The sequence below is a fragment of the Alligator sinensis genome, unplaced genomic scaffold (genome assembly GCF_000455745.1).
Source record: "Alligator sinensis unplaced genomic scaffold, ASM45574v1 scaffold400_1, whole genome shotgun sequence".
Lineage (NCBI taxonomy): Eukaryota > Metazoa > Chordata > Crocodylia > Alligatoridae > Alligator > Alligator sinensis.
The window spans coordinates 3439583-3465951 of NW_005841897.1; the positions used below are offsets into that span (position 1 = coordinate 3439583).

General features: G+C 40.9%; 1 protein-coding gene across 7 annotated transcripts in view; it reads right to left on the bottom strand.

The window, feature by feature from the left end:
* TNRC6C (trinucleotide repeat containing 6C) overlaps positions 1-26369 on the bottom strand; it is a 182251-nt gene that overhangs the window by 67655 nt on the left and 88227 nt on the right. Inside the window, exons 1-2 of one of the 7 annotated variants that reach the window (XM_025197485.1) lie at positions 6443-6662; positions 2350-2412 (exon numbers count right to left, since the gene is read on the bottom strand). The exons of 4 other annotated variants lie outside the window; for them this stretch is intronic. Coding sequence is in view for 1 of the 3 variants with exons in the window: in XM_025197484.1 (XP_025053269.1) it covers positions 6443-6467 (25 nt within the window). In the remaining 2 variants the exon portion in view is untranslated. Of the gene's footprint in view, positions 1-905; positions 926-2349; positions 2413-6442; positions 6663-26369 lie in introns of those variants that run through there. 2 more of the 7 variants (XM_025197484.1, XM_025197487.1) reach the window with 2 other exon arrangements.

The following is a 26369-nucleotide window of genomic DNA, read 5'->3' on the forward strand; positions in this document are numbered from 1 at the left end:
CCTCTCGCCACGGGCCCCGCTTACCCCGGCTGTGCTGGGGGTCGGCGGGGGGCTCCGCGGCTGCTGGAGGGTTTTGGGGAGCTTCTGGGGGGCTTCGGGGGAGCAGCGAGCTTTCACCCGCGCGTCTCTCGCCGCTTCCGAGCCTAACTCGGATACTGAGAACAGAGTGACAGAGCCAACTGGATTGGAATAGATAATGGAAGAGATTGGTTCTGACTAATTTGCACAATTGCAAAGCTCTGCTGTGAATTCTATTACTTTTTTTTAATGAAAAGATTATCATTGATAAAGACCAAAAGTAATCAAGTTGCATTACTACAGACAAATGATACAGAAGGAAGCTTGAGGGTTCCCACCTCAATGCTATTATTAGCTAGGAAATAATTTCATCTTTTTTGTAGCTGTTTCTATCGTGTAGCTTCAAAAAGTCCCAAACCAGTCCCTACCTTGAAGAGGTTTACAATCTGGACACAAGGGATTGGGGCTGCTGATACAATACACAAATGAATATGGGGAAGAAGTGTCACAGCTTTGTAACTGCATGTATTGTAGTATGCCTTTGCTTTTCTTTTTTTTAACCGGAGTAAATGTGTGTGTATGTGAGAGAGAGAGGGATAAGGGAGCAGGAAATATAAAAAAAGAGGAAAACAAATAGTCACAACTCATCATAACTGCTTGCCAATTATCAGAAGTCTGGTTTTATAGGCAACACTACAAAACTGAAAGATGTTATCAGGTACTTTTCTCCACACACAGGGGCAGTATAGGAGAAAGCATGGTAGTTGGTAACAGCAGTGCATATCGGTGATTTTGAATTACTGCAGTGGAAATTAATGTCATGCAAAGTTATATCACTCAGGCAGTGCAGAGTTATGCTGTGAAGTACTTGAAGACAAAGAGCTTACATATGAAGAGGAGGTGAAGGGGAGTCAGTGGAAGGAATTGGGATGGGATGATATGGTCAGAAGAACAAGTATAGAAGCATCTGGAACAGACTTGCAGAGAAAAAGGGAAAGAAACCTGTAGTAGTAGTCAAGGTAAAAAAAAAAAAAAAAAAAAGAGGGGGCTGCAGCAATAAAGATATACAATTAGGAGGGTTTGGATGATAGGACAGATAGGATAGGGCACATAACAGAGATATTGTTGGTGAAAAACAAAGGTTGAAAAATTAAAAAATGGCAAGAATAGCTGTTTCACTGAAAGCACTGATCAAAGCTATATCCAATGTACATGCTTAAGTGACTTGGAAACTGATGGTACTGCTCATAGTTACTGAGAAAGTATGTAGAAGGGAAAGCTTATAAGGAAAGGTCAAGAATACTTTTGGCCATGTGAACTTTAGGACGATGGGCTAGGCATTAACAGAGAATTTCAGGGACTCTCCAAAAGGGGGAGAAAGATGATTCATTCATATAATGAGGTTCTGAAAAAATGATCAGAAGTATGAGAACCATAAATGCCAAGCAAAGACTAAATTTCAAGTAAGGAGTGGTCAAGCAATTCAGCTGAAATTAGAGAATGAACTCCTGACATGTTCTTGTACCGGTCGTTTAGCTCTGGGAAGCAAACATGCATGCATGTAACTCCAAAAATAATATACAGCAGACTCTTACACTGAGTCAGTGCTGACTCAATATACATTTCAGAAGAACGAACTTATACTGATCATATCTGAAGAATGACAAGTGACATCTCAAAAAGTAGCTTCCCTAGATTAGGGTTGCAGCCAGTCAGACAGCATAAAACAGGCATGCATGGTGTTCTACCTGTACCATGTATATGCAATTTTATGTGCCACCAGTTTCGGTCAGGTAACCTTCACATGCAATACACTGAAATTTCTGAAAACCAAAATTGGCCACGTCAAACAGGACATTTAAGTCCAACTCCACTTAGCAAGGCATTTGTAGCACAGCAGGTATACTGCATTTGTTTTTTAATGTAAAATATGATTCTGAAATATGAAGCAAAACACACACACAACCTAGCTAAGTACTCACCAAGCTAGTCCCATGGCGGTTTAAACTATGAAAACTAGTGCAGTGCCCACCTGCTGTGCTTGGGGAGCATTAATGGTTCTTAAAACTACTTTCAAATGTAACTGGGTGGTTTTATGGTGATACAGATGGCTAAAAGAGCAGACTTAGATTGCTAGAAAAAGCTTTCTTTCAACAACAGAATCTTTTAAGTCATAGAATAGAAGAATATGTTCGTTTTGTAGGCTTGGGGGGGGGAGGGGGGAGGCAGAAGGGGGTGCAACTGTCCTCATCCCTAATGGGCTACTACCACAAAACTAATAAAGAATACAAGAGAAGAAAGTACATAAAAAGAAAGCAAGTAAGTTCTTACGTGAAAGAGACAAACTACATCTGTCACTTTGCTACCAGGTACAGGAAAACATGGAGTCTGGTTCTGGGGAGAGTAAAGAGTTGTTTTAGCCTCCAGAGGCAAGTCAGCAAAGTTTCACAGCAATTCTATCTGGACTGGCAAGGAGCCACTCCACAAAGTTGAGTAAAGTAAGGAGCACCAAGGCATCCTACTCCATCTACCAGGACTCCAATTTTCAAATATAGGAAGAACAACAGGAGGGAGAGAGTTCAAGCGGAGGGCAATGAAAATGGTGAGGGACTGGGGCACATGACTTAGAAGGAGAGGCTGAGGGAACCAGACTTATTTAGTCTAAAGAAGAGAACGCTGAGGGGGATTTAACAGCAGCCTTCAACTAGCTGCAGGGGGGGTTGCAAAGAGGATGGAGCTGAACTGTTCTCACTGGTGGCAGATGACAGAACAAGGAGCAATGGGCTCAAGCTGCAGCAAGGGAAGTTTAGGTTAGATATCGGGAAGAATTGATAGATATTTCTCACTAGGAAAGTAGTAAAGCACTGAAACAGGCTACACAGAGAGGCTGTAGAACAGGGGCAGGCAATTATTTTGAGTGGAGGGCCGCTTACCTAGTTTTGGCAGGCTGTCGAGGGCTGCATGGGTAGCCCTGCCCCTTGACAGGTGCCCCAATGTTTTGGGACTGATGCCCCAGGGCCAGCATCAGTGGGGCCCAAAGCGGGGTGCAGGCTGGCAGTGGTATGTGGAGCCGGGCTGGGCTGCACCAGCAGGGAAGGGGGAGCTGGCCCGGCTCCATAGAGCCCCTGCGCTCCTGCCACCCTGCTCTGGGCCATCGGCCCCGGCCCCTGGGACCCCAGTGCAGGCCCTGTGCTCCCACTGGCTGCCCCCCCACCCCCCCACCGCAGTACAGGTGGGGGGCAGCACACAGCCCCGACCCCCTGCTCGCCAACAGGGAAGAAGCTGGTGCTGGGCGTGAGGAAAAGTGGGCCCTGCTGTTGTGGGAGCCCACTGGGCTTCCTCTGAGTCCTACTGCCTTTGGTTCCTGTCATTTTTGACAGGAACGAAGGAACAGAGAAATATTAATTTTCAAAATTTTTTTAGGGGCTCCACAGGCCAGATAGAACAGCCTTGTGGGCCGCATCTGGCCCGTGTGCCATATTTTGCCCATCCCTGCTGCAGAATCTAGCTGGGACATTTTTAAGACCCAGCTAGACAAAGCCTTGGCTGGGATGATCTAGCTGGGGATGGTCCTGCATTGAACAGGGGGATGAACTAGATGAACTCCCAAGGTCCCTTACAACTGTAATTTTCTATGATCCTTTACGTGTCTTTCTGTATTTCTGAAACAACAAAAGACTTATTTTTAAAATTAATCTTGCTTCCTCCCCGTCTTCAGCAAAACAGTTCTTCATAAACATAGCCAAATGTTTATTAAAAAACTCCAATTCAAAGGAACCTTACAAAATGATTATTTTTTTAAAATTACTCTTTCATTTACCTGCAAAAAAAAGGATTTCAGGAGTTTGTTTTCCTTGCAAACTAATGTCAAACGTTTTAAATACAACAAGAGAAGCAGGAAACCATTTGCTCTAGTTATCTGACATTCAAGAGTCTTATTAGTAATAGATCATTGAAGGGGTGATTGATTTTCAAATAATACTTTATATTCATAATTTCAAGCTATGCATCTTTTTCATAATAGTTTGCCTGAAAAATAAAATCTGTTAATCATACCAATCTTGATAGAAAAATGTTACGCTAGCACCAAGATGGGTAAGTGCAAATACTTTGAGTTTAAAATTAAAATCTCACAACTACCCTGTCAGTATACATAGATTAAATTGCCAAATGCATGCACAGCAAGTTAGAAACCAAGCTTGGGCTAGATTTTTAGAAATGACTTCCACTCCCTAAAAAGAGTAATGGAAAAAACCTTGACTAGGCAATCAAATCATTATAAATTTCAGCAGCTACTGAATTAAACACTAAATTTACTATGAATATTTCACCTTTGAAAACAACTGAAACAAAATTAGTGTGATTTCTTGTTGGCTGTTTCTACACCCAAGGGCAGTGTCTGCCCAAAACCAGCCGGTGTTTGGCAGTTCAAGATTAGCAGTTCATTAAAAAAGCATTGTGGAGGGAGTTTGCAGAGGCTACCTGGAAAGGGCACAGGTTTGGTCGGTGTTACCTGTAAGTACTAATAATTCAATCATAACCTAAACAAAGAGAAAAAATAGATAATATTTTTATTATTACAAATTGTGACCAAATATAGTTTGCAAACTCTAATTTAGCATGCATCCAAAATAGAAGCCAACACTTTTTGGCTCCAACATCCCAAAATTAGCATGAACAATTAGAAAATTAGTTTAGAGCTTGGCAGCACCATGAAAAGCAAATAGACTGCAAATATAAACTCTGAGAAGAGCAAGCAAGGTTTTTATGCACACGTCCATTTTTACAAGCAAAATATTTGTAACCTAGTCAGCCACCCTAGTCAGAAGATATACCCTCCTTTTCACATCCCTATGATATCAAGATGGTTTTCAAAAATGGTTTCTTTTAATTCAATTCTACTAAAAATAATAGGATCTGGTATCTGAATCTTAAAAACTCAAAATTTGTTCATCCTACACAATTCAAGTGAATTACAATTATGAAGCCTCACGGAATACTATAACAGAAAGGTTAGGCAATACACAGAAATACAGCAGGGGGACGTTGTGAGTGTTGGACTGGCCCATACTTGATTAGATTAGGTGCCACATTAAAAGGTTTTCTTTCTTTTTTTTTTATTATTAGAAAAAAAGTTTAGCAGATCATTATGGCCTTAGCCTAAAGACTTCTCCAAAAAGGAGGCAAGGAGGAGGGGGTGGGGGAAGAGAATCTGTATTAACATTATGACATGCTTTCTATTTACAAAGGGGGAGGAGGACACACCTGCTGCCTGGTTTTATTCTTTATTTCCCCTTCTCAGTCAGCAGAATGACAACTCTGTTCATTGGCTTGTTTTGCATTTTACACCCAAACAATGCCTCTTAGCTCTTTCTGCTCCTTGACATCCTACACAGAAAAATCCTAAAAGGCCAGTGAAATCAATTCTGTGGCAGATTTTAATTCATAGTACAAACATAATAAAGTTTATAACTCTTAATCAGGGGAGAAAGAATAATTGGGTCTCTCACAAAATAAGAAATAGCTCAATCAAGTGATTTGCCTCAATATCTAAAAATTATTTATGTATTATCTTAATCAATTAAATAGGATTTATCAGACATTTCAAAGATTAGCTCAAATGTACTATCATTTTTATATAACAAAAAGTGAATGGGAATAGTAATTTTAAAGAATGAGATGCAGCATGAAGTATTAACATTTGAATTCTTGTGCTACTAGTTAAAATTATTAGATACATAAATAAATGATTCTATCAGAACTTGTTTGTGGTCAGAGCAAATTTCAACATTTGAGGGAAGTCAAGAAGCTGGTTTAAAACTCTCTCATAAAGTCCCAAGCTGAAATCTTTCGAGTATTCTGTGGCCAAAATTTCCACCAAAGAACACTTACAGCATAAACATTTGAGCTGCCAAATCCTGCTAGAAAGGCATATGCAGTGAGCAAGACAGAAAAGAGCTGGGAGCATTGAATAGAACAGGTTTATTTAAAAACAAAACCAAAATAAAGTACCCACGAGGAAAAGCCTATTATCCTATTATAATTTTCTGCACTACGACATTTAAAGCACAGCTTGTTTTCTCCGATGCAAGAGCCTTTTAAATGCATTAACAAAAGAAGCAGAAGGAACATTTTTCACTAATAGTGGGGATTCCACTAAATGCTAACTCTCCAAAACAAAACCAACAGTAGAAAGTGACAAATAATTTCATTTTTTCTGCTCAGTGCAGCATATCTTTAGCAAGCAGCTCTTTCTGCGAAGACGCCATTTTATCAACCTGAAATGCAGCCAAAAGCTTAGGACGCTGTGCTGCTGCTCTGTTTCTGAAATGTTATGTAATAAATTGATTTAACAGAAGCAGATGCTATTTGTTCAGGGTTGGGTTTTCTTGGCTCTAAAAAGGGCTGATGGGTAATGAAATACCTGAGGAAAGGTGCCGCCCAACCATCCTAGGAGACGCTACATTGTGTTCAGAGCTGTCTCTACTCCTGCATCTATGTTCTCCTGGGCTCTCAGCTTCAATATGTCGGCTGTGTACAGTGTGAGCCTCATCCTGTAGAGCTGCCAAGAAAATCTCTCAGTGCAAGCGTGCGCCCAGACAACCTGCAAGCTCAGTCGGGCCTTAGTTGCACTGGCTTTGAAAATGCCCTCTCCACACAGGGCACCCTCCCCCCGCCTCCTTCCCCCACCCACAGCCCCCTTAACTCTAGGTTAAGGTATCAGCAGAGTAGGATTTTTAAGCTTTGATTATCTAATTGCAGCTGACACTAAACCGATCTTCCTTCCTCTTTAAATTCTTTCAACTGTCACAAAACATTTTCACTTCAGGACCTGGCTACAATTAGCACCATAGCTGCTTTTCTTCTGTTTTTGAAAGTCAGCCAAAAGAACAACCGCATATTGCCGATTGGCTGCATGCAAATAAATTCCTGCCTCCTTCATGCCTTCCTCCTCCTCTCTCTAGACAACAGTTCTAGACACTTGGCATACCAGCAGTCGCTGTAATATTCAGAACAAGTCCCATATGTAAATTGGCCAGCTGCCAAATTCTTAATTACTTCCCGGCCTCTATCTAAAAAGATCTAAGTAGCAAACATGCGAGCATATTAATCAAAGCCTCTGTTGTTTATAAACGTACAGAACAGCCGCCCAAAACAATACATCATGGCCCAAGCTGCTTTCTGCCTTCCAATGCAGGAGAGGGAAAAATCCTTTAATAATTGCAGGCTGGAGACCAGTGGTTATCTTGCAGACTTATGACTGTATACAGTGTGAACAAAAAACAGGGCAGCCTTGATATTTTCAGGATCTAAACAACATCATGAATTAACAGAGACACACAGCAACTTCTATAAATGTATATATAAAAAGCAATCTACATACCCTGCTACAGTATTGGTTTTTTTAAAAAGCAAATCACTACCATTGCAATTTACTTTTCTGCCTCGCTTCCCTCGCCCCCACCCCAAAAACCACTAAACTCCATACTCAATTCAAGTTTGCTGTTAAGATTCTTGTCAGATATTTATCTGACCTATTTTATCTGCCAAATTAGACTGTGTTTTATTGATTGGGTCTGCAGTTTTGGCTGCATTCTTAGAACTCCTGCTCCTTAGGCAAAGGTATTATTTTGACCAAATAAACATTATTAAACAGCACTCATTTTTTTAAAACTTAAATATCTTTAATTTCCACATGTCTATAACCACATCAGAAAACTGGGCAGGCAAAACTGAAATCTAAACAAAATTACAAGCTTGAAAATAAAATCTCCTGGCTGACCCTGTCCTTTTTCATTTTTACAAACATGGTTTAAGGGAAGCATAATTTATACTCATTTCTATGTCAATTTAAATGCAGCTTTCATATCAGAGGGGTTGTTTTGCATCACCACCTTCATTTGACGTCAGCTACAAGTGAGTGAAATTTTCATTTATTTAAGGCTGTGACCACATATTACATTTATAGCACTATGAAAATGTTCCTGTTTAAAACAGGAACTTCTCTGTAGCCCTATGATTTGTAGTGTCATGTGCAACATCTGTCCAGTTACATATAGCATTTCAGGGGGTTTCTCAGACCCTCTGCATCCTATAGTCCTCTGCTCTTCCTCCCTCCCAGCTGTCTTTGACAGCTGCTAATGCAGAATGGGGCCCAGGACTTTGTAGTGCTACAAACGAAAGCATGTCCACAGCGTAAGCTGTATTACAGAATTAGAAGAAAAACAAAGTGTGCTTCCCTGACAGATATGAAAGCTATTTTGATTGTAAAAACAGTAGGTTGCTAATAGGGTTTTTTCTGTTTAAAGTAATTTCTCTCTCAGATCAAGGCTGCCGAGTTCCACCACTTACTGCAAATCAGGAGGATCAAGGTAAACAGAAAAAAATATGTGAGAGGTGCCTGCATGCATGTCTTCCTCCACACAGGAGGCAGGGAGGGGGAAGGGTCTCTAAGCTCCATGGATAACGTCCTGGTGAAAAACCAGTTTTTATTTTGACTGCTGCCAGGAAGAGTGGGTGCTGGGTTTCCTGCTAGAGCACTGTTCCTGGATGTATCCGCAAGTTGCATTTCTATCAGCTTAAAGCAAATTGGTGTCAGATTTGAAATTCTACTTCCTTGATGCTACCTGGAGGAAGCAGATCCATCTCTTCCTCTTGATACCTGCTGTAAGATTAGCTGGAGGCCTCCTGACCACTTCCAGGTGGCGGAGAGGAGGACAACAAATATTTCAGTTATTCAACCCCACACTCATCTGGTTTTGGACAGACCAGTAAGTAATTCCAGCATGGGGAAAACAGATTTAGACTCACTAAAAAGTCAGTATATTTTTATATACCGAATATAAAATGTTTGCCCTAATGTCTGATGTCAGGCATCATGTAAAATACAGAGACGTTCATTAAAAAATCAGCTTGCTATTGGTTTTACTATTGCAGTATGCTTTCGTTTTTCATTCATAATGCCCATGGATGGCCTACACAGGGATGGCCTCTTTTAGCTATCCTCCAAATAACCATATCTGGGATTTCTTAAAGAACAATGGGGGAATGAACACCCTTCATCAGCCACAGTCACTAGTATGTCATGAGAAAAACCTTCATCAGCCACAGTCACTAGTATGTCATGATGAACATGCAACCAATGCTGCTGATACAAATATTTTCAGTGGATCTTGCTATGAGTTTGTGGGTTCCCATTTCCTTGTCATGTTAAATCCCAAGTCTTGTTTTAAAATATCTTCTCCACAGTAAATGAAAATTAGAAAAGGAGAAGAGACTTCACATACAGAACATACAGCAAAAGTTGATGAGCTTCTTACCAAAGACTGTTTTCCTATGCTGATATACTTAGGAATACACAAGAGAAATACAGAAAAATCAACTTAAGTAAATCTGGCTCTATACAAAAGTTGTCTAAAAATGTACAAGAACGCAACATTAGATTTGCCATTTCCAAGGCATTATTCAAGACACCCTTTACATTAGTCGAAGAGGAACTTTTACACACCTCTGAATATTCTCTTTTTTAAAGTGGGCTTTTCCAGGGGAAATTATCAAAGTTTCTGGGACAAAGGGCACACAAAATACATGAAATTACATTTTGTGACCATTTTACAGTTGTTTCTTCAAAACACAGGACTTGAAGTCTTTCAGTGGATGTGTTATTTTGGAATCTGTAGCGTCTTACTTATACACACAAATCAGTTTTTAAATTCTGAATTTGGTTTCTGAATTTCCTAGCATGGATAGCCAATACACCACAAAACTACTGCCTTGTTGGAACAAGCAATAAAGTGACAAGGCAACACACTGCTCAAGTTATGCCTATGTGACTTCATTCATGTTTGTCTCATCACTAAGGTAAGCCACATTTAAATGCTGTCATTTACCATCATTTCTGATCTGCTAACGGGTTCAACAATGAACAACTAAATGAGACCCATGTCTGAAGAGCTTAAAAATTGAAGGACGCAGAAAGGTCTTCTTAGTTTCATCCCTGATTAGAAAACTGCATGTCTCCATGTGGGACCTTTGGTTTTATGTTAACTTGTATGTGTATATGGGCAACAGTCTTGTCAATCACTACCAAAATGCCTGCTGACCAGGGGTTACCATTAATAGTCAACCTTTATCTAAACTTACATAAAGCACAATTTGCACATGGTATTATCACAAACTTCAAAACCATATGCCTGCACATTTTAATAAAAAAAGCAGACAACACCAAGGTGCATATCCGAAATGTGAAAAGACAACAAACAGAATTTTAATAATATGCTCTTTCAAAGCAGCTGTCAGGACTGGTAAAAAGTTATATGAATGCTACCTACGTGAAGGCAACCAGAAACCTGTTATATTTGCTGCACACTAGGGGTATGTGAAGCAGGCCATATTTGATTCTGATTTGGAAAAATCGGTGATTCAGACATAAACACAGCTTTAAATGTTTTTTCTACATACCTTGAGGTACCAGCACAGCTCATGAACACTGTGATGCTGGGGCACATGGAGCGTCCCACAGGAGTGCAGGGGGCCCCCCCCACATGTTTAGTGGTGAACCCAGAAGTGGGCCGGAAGTACTTCCAGTCCACTTCTGGGTCTACCGGGGAGAATTGGTGGGGGGCGCGGGGGGGGGGGGGGGGGGGGGGGGGGAGGAGCTGCACCCCCTCAGTCGCGGGGGGACCCGGGTGCCTCCCTCAGACCCAAGAGGCACCAGTCGCCGAGACGGGGGGAGCAGGGGGCGCCCAGCATGCTCCCTGGCAGACCTGGAAATGGACCGGAAGTGCTTCTGGTCCACTTCCAGGTCTGCTGCCGAATGCACTGGGGAAACTCCCATGTTCCTGTGGCACACTCCATGAGCCCCAGCATCGTGCCATTCACGAGCCACCTGCTACCTAGAGGTATGTAGAAAAAACATTTAAAGCTGTGTCTATGTCCGAATCTTTCTGAATCTCTCCGAATCGATTTGGAGGGTTCCGATTCGATTCAGAGATTGAAAGGTCTCCTGATTTGATTCAGATTTGGAGATTCAGCCACTGAATCAGGCCGAATCTCTGCCAAATCGAATCAGGGACCAAAGCTTCACACAGCCCTCCTGCACACTCCCTTTATGGAATTCACACAAAATCTGTCTGCAGAAAATCAAGACTGGGGCCTGATTTTAGAAATCAAGTAGCACTTTACTATACAACACCACAAGAGTTATGAATGATTCTTATTTTAAAACGATTACTGTATGTCGCAGAGCACTTGGGTGCTCTGCTCCTATAAAGGAAAAAAACTGCTAGATAAAGAGCCCTAGCAGTGAGTGACGAGCCCAGCTGCTGCTTGCCAGGGCAACCAGTGGAGGTCAGCTGACCAGAAGGGGCAGGGCCTAGCTCCCATATAAAACCCAGGGGCTGAGGCCAGGCTGGCAGTTCCCTACCAGCAGCCAGGGGGGAAGAAGCTCCCCCTGAGCAAAGCTGAGAGGAGAGCCCTGACCGCAGGTACAGCCCCAGGGCCGGGTAAAGGATGGAGCATCCATGGGGTGTTTTGAGTAATGTTGTTATAGCCGGGCGGCTTCGGTTTATGTTATAGCCGAGGGGCTAGCCTTTTGTTTACTGTTTAAAACCGGTGGTTTGGGTGAGGCTATTAGGGGTTGGAGGAGGCCTCATAGGGGACCCCAGCGCCAGTGAGGGTGCAGCATTCAGGGTGTACTGACCCCAGCCCCAGAGAGGGGATGTTGATGAGAAGTCCCAGTGAGGGTATGGTAAGCACCAGAGAAGGGGGCAGCATTTTGGAGAAGTCCCAGAGAAGAAGGCGGCGACAGAAACCCCAGAGAGGGGGCAGCATTGATGAGTGCCAGAGAGGGTGCAGGGTGAGACCAGGGCCACACAGGGCCCAGGGAGGACAAGAGGGCCTCGTTATAACTAGGCCGTGACCGAACAACATCAATCCCATTTGCGAGGCTTGGGGCGTGGTAAAGGGGTGGTTGGAGCCACACATAGCCCATAAAGCTAGGGTGCCCGGAAACAACTGTGGTACCATCCATCTTGGAGCAGGACCTACCAGGGGTCTGGGAAGGCATGGGGTCAGAGTGTACGGCTAACCGTGACCAAGAGGGCCTGAAAGGCAGCCTCCCAATTATATATTTTGTCATCAAAGACGTGGTGGGCGAGGATTGAGGGTGACCATTTGGCCAACTTGGCATGGTAAGGGGGCCTTGGGGAAATCATGGCCATCCTCCAGGACCCTGCCCTGTGACACTGTATAAGTTAGCATCTTTAAGATAAAATCACCCTTGATCCCATAAAAGATAACTACCCATAAAAATACTTCCTTAAATTATGATGATTCGTTACTGGCTGGGATGGCTTAGTTGGGGACAGTCCTGCCTTGACTAGATGACCCTGTCCTTTCCAGCTCTACTTTCCTATGATTGATTCTATGTTACAAATTAGCAAACTACTTATTGTATTTTTTTGGCATACTACATGCCCTGAAACTAAAACATGCTCTTTGCTTTTGGAAAGCAGAATGTAGGAAAAAAGATTATTTTCAGAATCATGATGACTGACAGAGAGACTTCCTGGGAACATAAGCCTCTAGGAAGTGTGGTATCCCAAGAAGCAGTCGGGGTGAGGCAGCATAAACTTCCTTGTGTGTCTAGGCCACAGAACCTTGGAAGAGTGGAAGACAGACTGTTACTCCTTTACTGTTAATAGTTCTTAAAATAAGTTCCTGTAAAAAAAAAAAATAAAGTGTTGTTTCCACACTACAAGCCTCACTGAGACAATGGACTGCATGCAGCAGCTCACTCGCCCTCAGTCAGATGAGCAGCTTTTCAGCTGAAAGCTACAGCCTCACTAGCAGCTGCGAGTGGGTTAACACTAGACTCTGCCCCGCTGTCTGCGAATGCATATACACAAGCACAGCGGCTGCTCCAATGCACTGTAATTACAGCTGTGCTGCTTTAATTAGAGCAGTTCTCTGAGCTACTCAAATTAAAACACCCCTTCCCCTTACCGCTGGAGCAGTACAAAAGTGCCCTGCAAGCCCAGGGAGAAGTGGCTGCTATTTTGGTGGCCATGTGATTAATAGTGTCTACTTGCTCTAGTCCAACCCTACCTCTATTCCAGCAAAGAAAATGCCAGCTTTTACTCATTTTTTGACTATGAAAAAAATAATAGAGCAATTCCTCCATTGCAAAGATGCTATGGATTTCTGTTTGAAGTCTTTGTGTTTATGCTGTGAATCATGTATAGGCATTTTCATAGCTGACAGTGCTAATATTGTGTGGGAGCTGCATCACCCTTAAAAAGATCTCATGGCACACTGGTTGAGAAGCACTGGGCTATAATATTTAAGGTAGGCAGCCTCCTCTGGCCCCTCTTGTTTTCAGTGAAAACAGTGAGCCAGTCCTCTGTATCCTGTGAACACAGGAGGGAAATTCAGACTGAAACCCGGCTCACATAGGTGCTTATGTGCTGCCCTGAGATAGGCACTTAAGTCCAGGAAAGAAAAGAGATTTCAAACTCAGTCCTTCCTGGCTGGCAAAGACTTCCTCTGCTCAGTGTACTAACTGTTGTGATTCTGATTCTTGTACATCTAATTGCCCATTTACCATATATGGAACTTGGCCTTGTTCGTTCCACTCCCAGAACTGGATACCTGAAAGGCAACTGTCAAAGTCCCTGTCAACCAGCCAAGTTGGCTTACAAAATTAATGCTCAAGCCAGTTAGGTAAAGAGTCCAGCTGTCTTACTGATTCTGCCCTTCCACAATTTGGAGGAAAAGGTGCAGAAGGGAAACTAACAAGCAACATGCAGCAGATTAATGAAAGAGAACAGAACATTATGGCTTTTTGTATTTGTACACTGACTGGACAGTATCAAACTTGGTTGTGCCAATATGAAAACTGTTACTTAGCCGCTCATTCAACACACAAATAACTGATAAGCTTTAGTGACTAAAATAGTAAAATAAATATCAATGCATTACTGAATTATTCAAATGATTTTAAGCAAAATTCATATCTGAAGCTCTTAGTTTAAACTATACAATGTCAATTTTACAGAAAACTTATAATACAAATGATGCATTACATGTTACATGGCACAGTAAGCCATATTATATAGCTAATGGGAAATGGCAGTAGTCAGTGATGGAAAAAATAATTGTATGAGATATCCAGTTCCATCTAAGAAGACATCAGATTTGCTATAAAATGTTAATCGTTACTTAATTAACAGATATAGCTGCAGGCCTTTTATTCAAAATAATTCCGAAGTAAGTTATCTAAACTGTGGTAAAGCCAAGCTGAACTCATATTTTGCTAAAATACCCATGATAATATCACCACAATCTAAAATATAAACATATTTATTTTGTTGTAAATATATTATCAGGAAACAACACCTCACTGTTTACTTTAAAGCAATATATGAAAAAGAAAAAACTTTTCTCTAACATGCACAACTTCTGTTACCTTTGTTAAATGTCCACCCACTAGTAATACGCTGCTTAGTTCTTCAGTTACATATTTAAATTTCATCAGCATCAGCATATATAGTTTCTGTTCAAGGACCACTGCCAAAAACTAAGTTCTTTCCCAGCAATTCCAGCCACCTGAGGTGGAACTAACAAATAAAGGGCTAGTTTGATTTTGTTATGAGCATAAGTAGAGCCTGGTTTATAAGTCAGCTGTCCCCAAAAAGAAGAGCTCATATGAGACGACTCCTTTTCTACCTTACTTCTAAAACCTTATGAAGAGTAAGCTTTCCTAAACCAAACATATAAGAAATAAATTGAAGACATTCAGGCTATAACAATTCAAAACTTTATTTACAGGAGTGAATTTGTGAAAACTATCTGTTTGCTCTCTATTGCACCCACAAGTTGTTAAACTAATCCAAAGTTAAGTAGCCTAATTTTCCAATGACAAAAAAGGGCACTGATAGCAAACCATTGGGTACGTTAAATTGCATAAGCAGAAGGTATTTTAACTGCATTTAAAACTTTTAATATAAGAGCTCTACAAACACAGCTGGAAAAAAAAAATCTCAAAACTCCCTTAATTTTAATTCTGAAACTTTTTTGCACTGACCTCCTACAACTGCCCAGACATCAAATGTTAAAACTACTGAAAAAGGTGGATGTTAATAACCACTCAAAACTGTGAGCTAAGTTCTATTTAGAAATCCATGATGTTTCCCTCTATACTGTCATTGATTTTGCTCTGTGCTCAACCTCCAGCCTCACTGATTTTTTTTCACTTATTTACAGGAAGAATCTGATGAAGATTACGGATGGTGATGGTAACAATTACCACCTGTCACAGCACGGGTGACTCTCCACAGGTAAGAAAAACTATTAATAGTTAACACTAATAGCTTAGCTGAACAGGGCTTTTTGATGAAGCTCAAAAATCAGAACATTAACTTATATCAAACTTGTAAACACTCTGTCTTCTGTGCCTAATTTTAAAGGGACACTGTAGACTTGAAATGGGGAAATTGAGTATGTAGAAACAACCATTCAACATACAGCACAAACACACTGGAAAAATATCCCCACCTAAAACTATCAGTAGTACTTACTGAAGATGTTAACATGTTGGTGTGGTTTTACATAGTCTTTCAAATAAGCTAAAAGCTAAGGAAAAATGTTAATTTTGAAGATTAAGAAAAAAAATTATGCATGTTTTAGAATGTTTTGGTAACTGAAGAAACTCAGGGTACTATCAGAAATATTTTTCTGTCATTTAGAAAGTAATTTTTCTTCCTATGCAAAAAAAAAAAAAAAAAAAAGTTGCAAATTTGGGACCCAAACAGTGAAGTTCTTTTTCTTTTTATTGGGGAGGGGAGGCAGGGGGAAGGGTGAGGACATTTATTTTCAGGCAAATTTGCTTCACATTAAAAAAGGAGTATCAGACTATTCTCTATGAAGTGAGGTTAAACATGAATATTCCATAACCCTTTGATGTTTGAAATCAGATTATTTTATCCACATATGTCAAGCAGCACATTTCATGTCTTATTTACCCCTTTTTGTCTTTAGTAGTCTATACATTAAATTATATGGCCTTTCCATTCCAAATTAAAAGATGGTAAAGGGAATGAATGTTGAGTAGAAGATGGTGACATAAAAATCCTGTAATGTGATTATGTCTTTAGGTTTTCTGTCTTGTATTTTCTGATATGACGGATAAAATAGTTTTATTCACCTATTATAATAATATATAGCCACACACATTACACATTCAATTAAAAATACAAATAAGGAAATGTATATGCTGCATAACAGCATTCACAAACTCTTGATTGCTTACAATACTCATCTCAAAAACTGCACAGACCATGCCACAAGCATGAATCCACAAAATTGCTGCTAATGAACTTTTAAAACACAAAATAAAACCTATATTTTCTCCTGTCCCACAGGGAACAGAAGAAGAAAAGGTCAGCACTGAATGACATCAGTCCATGGGCTGGAAAATAATAAGATGCTGCAACTACTGTCAAACATTCACTTTTCAGAGAAAAACACATGCATTTTTAAGTTTGTTATATATGTGCTGTTCCCAAAAGAATCTGGGTTTGCACATCATTTTTACTACTATATTTACCACTAGTTTTTATTTCTTTGGGTATATGTTACTGATGAGGTTCATGAAAAAAAATCTGCTCTCCATTATATACAAAAATGGTCAGAAATTTAATTACAACTAATGCCGGACACAGTACATTTTGTGAGTTAACAGGTGCCAGTTTTATATTGCTGAACTGCAGAAAATTGAAGACACCTTCAAGAAAATATAATACTGATTGTATCTTTTGATCTTGGCTTTAATCGTCAGGCATACTATAGCTGCCTGGAGTACACTACACAAACTTAGTAATTTCCACTTGCCTCACATGCCTATTTCCTAAGTTTGTTTCCCAAAGAACCCTAACGAAGCAGGACAACACACGTGTCACAGAACTTCTTGGTCTGGCTGTGCACAAGGTGTGTTTTACCTGGTAGCAGCACCCAACTGAGAACCACTGAGGTAAACTGGGGCATCACAGCAGGGGTTTTCAACAGGGGTAATGACAAATTCAAAAGAAGCTGAGGAAGGATGACTCTCTTAAAAGGTTGAGAACCACTGCTATAAGGGACAGGACTAAGAGAAATGGCCTCAAGCCACAGTAGAGAAAAATTCAGTTGGAAATTAAGAACTTTCTCACTAACCAGATGGTTAAACAGACTGCCTAGAGAAGTTATGGAATCCTCATCCCTGCAAATTTTCAAGAGCAAGGCGCCTATACACGTACACTGAGGCTGCACCGATGCTCTGTAATTACAGTGCGTCGGAGCAGACTTGATTAATCGAGTCTGCTGGAGCGTAGTAATTACTGTGCTCCAGCAGAGTCCAGAGTCACATGTATCAGCATCCCTGTGCTGAAAAATGGTGGCAGTGATGCTTTAACTAGGGCTCGTTCAACGGTGTCCCCCGCCTCCCAGCGCTCGTGTATAAACACCCACAGATATTTAACTGAGGTGGCTCAGTCAGGACAATCCTGCCTTGAGCAGGGGGATAGATTAAATCAGTGGTTTTCAAACTTCCTAAAATCACCTAGAATCCTTTCATATTCCTTTTTACTGTGTAGCCCTTCCCCCTACCCTGGGAGCTGACATGAAGCCAGGCAACCTGGGCTGGCAATGATGGCTCACCACCTCCCAACTCCACTCCGACATTACCCCAGGCTCGTTGTGAAACCCCTGATGAAATAACGTGGAACCCCAAGGAACACCACTTGAAACACCACTGGACTAAATGACCTTATTATGTCCCTGCCAGCCCTACTGTCCTTTGAACCTATGATCTTGAAAAGGAAAAGAAAACTCAATTTGTAAAGAGTTTTAGGGCAGTTTAAATAACTTAGAAATTTGGATATGGATCATTCTTTAGAAAATAACTTTAAGTGTATGCTTATATTATTTTTAATTATATAGAGGCATATCTAATATAATGTTTTTGAGCAACTGGTAGGAAAATATTTAACACTAGCTGTGCAATTTGGTTAAAGAATATTTTTTCTGTGTTACATCAGCAAATCACCATTCCTACCTGACTAGTAATGATAAAGCTGCCAAAGTACATGGTTACAGCTATTAATTCTTGCATTTGTAGCATATTCTTCTCAAAACTCCATGACATCAGGGTAAGAGTTCTAACGAGGACTTTCAGCAGATTAAATGGTAGGATGGAATGGGTAAGACTAGTTACAAAAGGATAGAGTGAAAGGAAGGTGCGCAATAACAAACATTTTTATAGTCAGTATGGTTGCATTTCCCCTTGAACAGCAGTTTGTACTTTGAGTGTTATAAACAAGCTCCAGAGAAACAACTTGCCACAGGCTTGAGGTTAGGGAGGGATACCCCATTAAAATGGAAAGGGCAAGGTTTATGATGATAATATTGCAGCCACCAAGTTACATTTTTCTGAGTGCAAGCTGTCGGGCCAGTTTTAAACTGATCTTTGGTTCATGCTGAATGCCAGAATTTTGGTCAAAATAAAGGCATTATTACTCAACGTGTAAATAAAAGCCAGCACACGCTATATAAAGAAAAGCTGTTTGGACATGCATCTGGTACTACTCCAACTAACTTCAGTTAGGCCCCCAATTCAACACACAACGAGAAAGACAGGATTTGTTATTTACAGCCAAGTTTAGTTGAAGGATCTTTCCTGAACCTACTCTGACACTGTTTCTTCCTGTGTGTCAAGGGTTGAGTTAAAACGAGAACGGTGGTAATCTAAAGATCACTCCACTGTACCATAGCTCTTGCTTGAGCTGAAAGAAATCTCTCCCCACAATAACATTAGATTCACCTACAGTTATTGTTCTATATGCCTTCAATATTCACATAGGTAATTTTCAGTGGTTGGTTTAAGATTGCTAGGCTGCAATAACATCCATGGGAGCGACAATCAGATTTGCGGTTTAGTACTACTGCACTAGGTTCACAATTATATATGACTACATCAGAAGAAAAATGAATTTGTCAAATATACAGGCAATATTGCTTCAGAAATGAGAATACTGCCCCACTAGTAGCTGCGACTTGACAATAACAAACTAATCTCTAGATTAAATAAACCAAAAGATGAGGTAAACCAAAAGGTCCCTTTCCTCCTCCCCTTAAAAGTCAGTTGCAAACCTGGCTCTTGTCTTGGTAGGGTTTGGGATGAGGTGTTCAAATTTAGTAACAATGATTTGTTTTGAAAATGTTATTTTAGGACCGCACAGAATAGGAATTGTGGGTGAAAGTTTACATGTGAGATACAGAGCTATACTTCTATAAACTTAAATCAGCAAATGTATTCAGCTGAATTGACCTGTCACAGCCCATTTGAAAACTCTGCACCCTCAGGAATACATTTGTCATCTTCAAATCCAGAACTATCTTGATAAAAGAGTGCATAAAACTGAAAGGTTTGAAACAATTATATTACGTAACTATGAGTTCCGGTCCATTTAATAACTAGTGTAAAGGTCAATGTATGTGTAAGTGAAGAAATCTTTCCTCAACTAAAAATCAATGTATTCTTCCTTCTACCAAAACCTTTATGTACACTTTAAAGAAATGGGGGAGGGGTAGCGGCATGAAGATTTTTTGGGGTACAGAAAGACAATCACCGCAACCTCCTTTCTGGACTGTTTTGCAAAGCAAAGTGATTTGGTTTCTTTTAGCCTGCTCCAAGAGATCTGAGACAGCTAGTCAGGCTAGCCTAAAAGCAGCCAAGGGACTCTTCTGCAGAAGATCCCAGACTGTTTAGAGCTGTTTGCTTCTGGTGTACTCTCTCTTTCAGCCTACACTCTTTTTTGAAAGTATTTGGGTTGTTTTCATAAACCTAAGGCCTCTGCAATGTGGACCAATGCTTTTTGTAAACTCCTAGTTTTGATAACTGCTGTACATCACATTAGATCAGTTAATGTGAAAGGAGATGAAGATACTTCTAAATGAAAGGAGCTAGGGTGTGGACCAAGGTGGGAATGTTGTAGATTAGGCATGCTCAACCTCAGGACCATGGGCCAGACCTGGGACACAGAGCTATATCCTCTGGTTTACAGGGCTCCCTCACAGCCCATAAATTTGGAGACAGGAAAATAGTGTCAGTGTTAACTGATACTGCCCTGCTGCCAACTTCCTGGACCCATGGGGAGCTGCCCCTAGGCCCTGAACAAAAGTTCAGTGTGGTTTGGGATCCAGCCGACAAACTGACCTCATGCCACTTATCTGGTCCATGAGGCCAGAAGGCTGGATGCCACTGTTCTACGTGGCTGGGTAAGATCTGTTCCTGTTGCCCAAAGGAACCTAACAGACGCAAAAAAAATAATTAAAAAGGCTATCAAGCCATCTCTGGCTGAAAGCAGTTGCAGGAGCTAGATAGGTAACTCACTTCAGAGACCCAGCCAACAGAAAGGGTCTTGGTCTTCCCTGAATACTTTTCTTTCCGTTTAGTTCCTTATGGCCTGTAAGGGGTAAAGGAATCCTTTAGTAAGTCTGTGTACTGGAGCGTGGCTAGTAACACAGGAAGGCCTACGTGGCCGATTGCTTCTTTTCTAGTTACGTTATGCTTAACTGCAAGGCTATTAACAGCTCCACCTGCTGGAGACAGAAACAAAAAAGCTCTGGTTGAAACGTACTTGACTGAGAATGTCAAATGTATTCAAGAACCTAAAATAAATCCCATTTAGTTTTTGTTTTGATCCTAAATATTCAAGATCCTGATTATATACAATACTGTAAGAGTTGCAACCCGTAACAAGAAACGGTTTCAGAATAACTGAATTTAAAATTTAGTTCTTTCTTGTTACAAGTTCACTTGTTATGTGTGATAGGAAGGCAGCACTTGTTTTCCTCCTGTTATTAATTGCTGTAGTGTTTTCGCCTCCCCCCCTCTCTCTCGCCTTTTCAGAGAAGCAGGGAAAAAGGACAGAGGCAAATGTATGCACCAGAGTAGATTGATTTAATATTAGGTTGATTTAAATCAGCAAGCCAAAAGCCCAGTTTAAATAATTGATTTTTATCAACTTTCCCAACGTGTGCGTCTTTGTGCATGTGTGTGTATGTAGGTGTGTGTGCATGTGTGTATGCGCAAGTGTGTGTATATGTGCATGTGTGTATTGTGTGTTAAAGACAGGTGTGTGTGTGTGTGTGTGTGTATATATTCATGGGTCAATATAACAATCAAAACATTGATTTACAACTAAATGCAGTGTTTACAGTAAAGTTGGTACATCCGTTTGCTAGGCACATACATGCTATTTTTTAAAATATGTAGTTTAACATATTTGGGTTGTTAGAAATCATACATTTTAGTATGCTATAAAATTCTGAGATATACATTTCTTATTCAATAGATGGTTAACTTTTTGCTCATATTTGTAATAAGCTACATTAAAATGGCAATTTGAATTTAATTAAACACACGAAACTAGCCCTTCAAATTTATTAAACAAAACATTGATAGTTGAGAAGCATTTTTCATAGCGATGCTTCACTTGGGCTACCAGGCTTTGCATCTCTTTGTTGTACTGTTTACTTTTGGTGCACACTTTTCATTTCCCAATGGTACAAAACATTTCTTGAAAATATTCCCAAACAGGGTCTTTTTTGAGACTGGCAGCCATGGTAGTTTTTTCCTCCAGTCTCTAGGTGTTGAAATCAAGACTAGTCTATGCCCAACAGAATATTGTTCTTTTTCTTACACTGTCTTGAGGCCAGCACTGGTCCTTTCTGTTGCATGCACTGCTCACTACTGTGCTCCCTCTCCCTCCACCACGTGACATAACCCACTGGACCTTTCATACCCACCACCACCCTCCCCAACACACCTCCCCTGCTACCAATTCCTGAGTTCTGCTATTGTAAACCTGTGGCCTTATGTGCTGCAGTGTTTTAGTTTAGAGATGTGGATAGAGCACTTGAGAAGTTAGTGCTTACTTCTCTCTACACATACAAAGAAACTAAAAAAGGCCATGTAACTGAGGTACCCAAGACCCATTCATAAGCAAGGGGTTGATAGTGAATAAGCAGATGGTTGTTTCTTCATGAGCTGGAGAATAAGCTTCTATTAGAGGTGAAGAATCATAAATATACATCATCTGAGAGAAGAGCTGATCAGAGCTTAGGTATAGAGAATGGAACAGGAGTTTGATACCATTGAGGTGGGCTCAGGGGATAATCTTAAATCAAGGAGTACACAGAGTGGCTGCTGGAGTCAGATGCCAGGTTCCAACCCTTGAGATGATGTGGTTAATCTTCTGTGTCCAGGAGTATAGACCCTACATCCCTTGCAGGGTCAAACCCCTAAGACAGGGGCAGGCAATTATTTTGTTGGAGGGCCGCTTAATGAGTTCTGGTGAGCTGTTGAGGGTCTCAAGGATAGCCCTGCCCCCTGGTCACCATTTTGGGATGAGAAGTCTGCACCCTAACCCCTGACCTTTGCTACTCGAAGTCCCTCCCCTTGCTCCCAGATGGACTCCTTTTGGGATGGAAGGGTTACCATCTTGGAACTGGAAAAAAAACCAAATCACACACTAAAAGTCAAACACCTACTGTAACGTATTTTAAAATTTTATTACAAAAAATATTTTTGTCATGATTCATGTTTGTGTACTGTATACAGATGACTGCAAAATAACTCAAAAATAAAGTCTTACCCTTGGATATTGTGTGCGAGAGATGTGGGGTGTGGTTGGGGGTGCATGGGTGTGTATGCAAGTATGGTGGGGTGTTGGGGGAGGTTGTGAGGGGGTGTGGTTGTGCGGGGGCTGTAGGGCATGTTGGGAGGCTGCAGGGACAGGCTGTGGTTGTGTGGCATTTGTGGGGTGTGAGGGAGGGTGAGGGGACCACCCCCCACTCCCTTCCATGGTGCACAGTCCCTGCCAGCAGCAGCAGCTGCCGCCAGCTCCATTGCACAGGGCTCCCCCTGATGGCATGAGTGCTGGGAGCTGCATGTGTGCCACAGGGAGCCGTGCATGATAGAGGCAGGCCAGCCTGACTGCGCTCCTTGCCACCATGTGCAGCGCTGGCCAGAGACGTGCACCACCAGGCAGCAGTGCCTGCACAAGGCACAAGCACCCTGAGCGCATGCTGCTTCTGCCGCCACCGGCAGGGGCTCCACACCCCTGGCAGCTGCAGTTCTTCCCCAGCCCCGCCACTTCCCTACCTGCTGCCCAGAGCAAGTGGGACACCAGGAAAGCCAAGCAGGTTCCCTGGCAGCTGCAGCAGTGTCCCCACCAGGAAGCTGTGTGTTGGGTGGGCCGTGCCCTTCCACCCATGAGGGCGGGAGCAAGGTGCATGGGCTGGGTGGGGTACAATTAGTTGGTGGATGCCTGCGGGCTGGCTGAAACTGCCTGGCAGACCAGATCTGGGCTGCGGACTGTATTTTACCCACCCCTGCCCGAACACATGAAACAGACCCATTTACTAACCTTTACTTGACCCGTGAGAGTGACTATCCTAGACTGTGAGGGATTGTAGATAGCAACATGAAATGGTGCCATATTTTTAAAGCTTGACCTCAAAAGTTAGATGTTTTCTCCCTCATTCTAACATATAAGAAAAATCAGCCTTCAACTCCAGAGTTTTTAGTAGAGGCTCAATGACAACCTACTATATTTAAATTTTAATAAATTATAACACTCATGGCTTAGCCTATGTCCTATTCAATTTAAATTTCATTTTAAGCTGGTTTATCTTTTAAAAAAGAAAAATAATTTTAATTTAATTTTAAAAATATTAAAAGAAAACCTGATTTAAATAAAAAAATCCAATTTTATTTTTTTTAAAAATCGTCTATTTTTATCCACTCTGGTATACTCCTTTGTGCCACCTGCTGTTGCAGACAGGTAGGCAACTAAGATTAAGAGAGCCAAACTGACAAATCCCAGCTGGGAACACTGGCACAGCAAAGTAGCCAATGGAAAACCAAGGCACAAGAAACTGAAAAACCAAAGTTCTGGTTCAAGGCAAGATATAGCTAGCTTCATATTATTAAAAGCTATGAGCTTTTTATTGGTTATGCTGTAATAAAGTGTGAGCTTTATTTTGGGTTTCGGATGTATTTTCTGGATACCTTTCTCCACAGCAAGTGAGGACAAGTCTTTTTATTTTATGTTCATAGGACTATGTTTTTCTTACAGTCCACCCAGCTTGTAACCCCAAAAGACATTCCATTTTGTACAGTTAAGATGCAAGGCAATCTTGCTGAAGGGACTTAACTAAAGCCAATATTTTTTCTTTAGATTTTCAAGAGAGGAGATGCAATGGCTTACACAGAGCCTTCTGCAAGGCTCAAATTTTCCCAGGCTCTCTTGGGTTGAGGAGGATACTGAGTGTTGGTGAATAGCAAACAGTTTGGCAACAGAGCTTGGAAATGTCTCTGGCACTGAATAATTGTATTGTTTTTAAATGTGTTTACACCTCCAACAGACTTTTTAGAACAGGGTTCCCAATCTTCTACTTGGGTCCCACTAGCAGAGCCAACTTCTGCTTGACATGCAAACACGGCCAACCCCACTTTCAGGCCAATCCCATCCAGGAAAATAAAGTCTCTGGAGCTTGGGATCCCACCATATTCAGAGGGTGGCCCCTAGTTTGGGAACTGCTATTTAGAATCTTAAATCCAAAGTGTGTATAAAAAAACCCTAACTCTGAACACGAGAGATATTATGGAGGATCTCTTGTCAATAAGTCCAGGGTTCAATTTATGCATTTATGTAGTTATATTTTTCTAGAAACTTTAGAACCAATTAGATTAACCTGTTTCTTCCTTAACTACAGAAAAAGAAGTTAGAGGATCACATCCTAGGTGCAAAGTATTGCAAGAAATAACAGTATGCAAATAAATTACATTAATTTAACTGATGTGATGAGGCAGAACCATTCTTTGATTTCTGCAAACTGGGCAATAAATGATGAACCTGAACTACCTGAAAAATCGACAGAAAGCAAATGTATAGCTATCTTCTGATGTTCCTGTAACCCTCTTGCTACATTCCTGAACTTTCTTCCTTTTCACTACAATAGGATAAAAATTCAAACAAGTATTGTTATTCGAAGAGGAATGTTGATTTATTCTGACAATCTAAAAGACCCTCCACGTCAAAAGGAAACATAAAGGAAGAAAAATAAGTTATAAAAGCTAACTGATCTATTTAGTTTTCAAAATGAAACAGCAGGGAAATACTGGAAATGCATTGAAAATTGTATTTCCACAATAAGAGTACCAGCAACAAAACCTCAAATAGTAATTGCATGAGTCACTTATGCCAAGAGATAGTAGTTAGTGCCAAACAGCTTCAACACCACATTTCTTAGGTTAAATTCTAATCTTCTTAGCATGACTGAACTCCTTGCTTTTCTGTTTCTGGGAAACAGACATTTTAGGAAATAGCATGGACATAAGAATAAGAGAAAAGAATAAAGGATTCATTACTTAGCAACATAACTGTGGAACTTTCAACAAAGTTCAGATGAACACACTTGCAACACTATTGCAAAGTACTTTCCAACTCCATTTGGGTTGGTCTCATAAAAGAGATCAAATTCACCCAAGGAACCTTGTCTGCCTATGTCCTTAGACCAACACGGCTACAACCTAAACCCTTCCAACTCCTACATACTTTGAGTTTATTCAATAACACGTTAAAGAGACTGTAACAATTACATACATTTTGTAACATCTACTATTTATGTACTCTACCATATGGCAATTGCCTCCAGTATCATCTTTTCAGTCCAAATGCAAATCACTTTGGACTGTTATCTTCAGTTTAGCAGTCTCTCAGCTGAAAGATTTGCTTGTAAAACCTCAGCCTTAACCCATCTTCATAACTGCTTGCAATAACAAAAGAGCAAGGTTGGTGATTTTCCAACCAAATAATCCTTTTTATGGAGGATCATGATTTGCATCAGAACTGATAAAAATCAAAGAGCTGTCAGGTGAGATGTTTGGTGTATACATTAAACAAAACAGCCCTGACAAACCGGACATACAACATTTTGTGTCCGTACTTGGCCCTCCAGTCAAAATAAGAGATCAACAATACAATGCAATGGGCCAAGTTCTCCTTACATCAAATGTACACTATATTTATGCAAAGGACAAGTAAAATTTAGCTACTGGTGTGAATGAATGGAGAATACAAATATAACAAGTGGGAACTCCCTCTTAGTCTCCTACCTTTTTGATTCCCTTGATTGGGTACCCAGAGTTTTCCTCAAATTGTATGTCAGGCTGTCTGTGCTGTTCCTGCATTAGCAAACTATTATTTTCAATACTACCAAGAACTCAAATGGAGTCAGAACTCTTT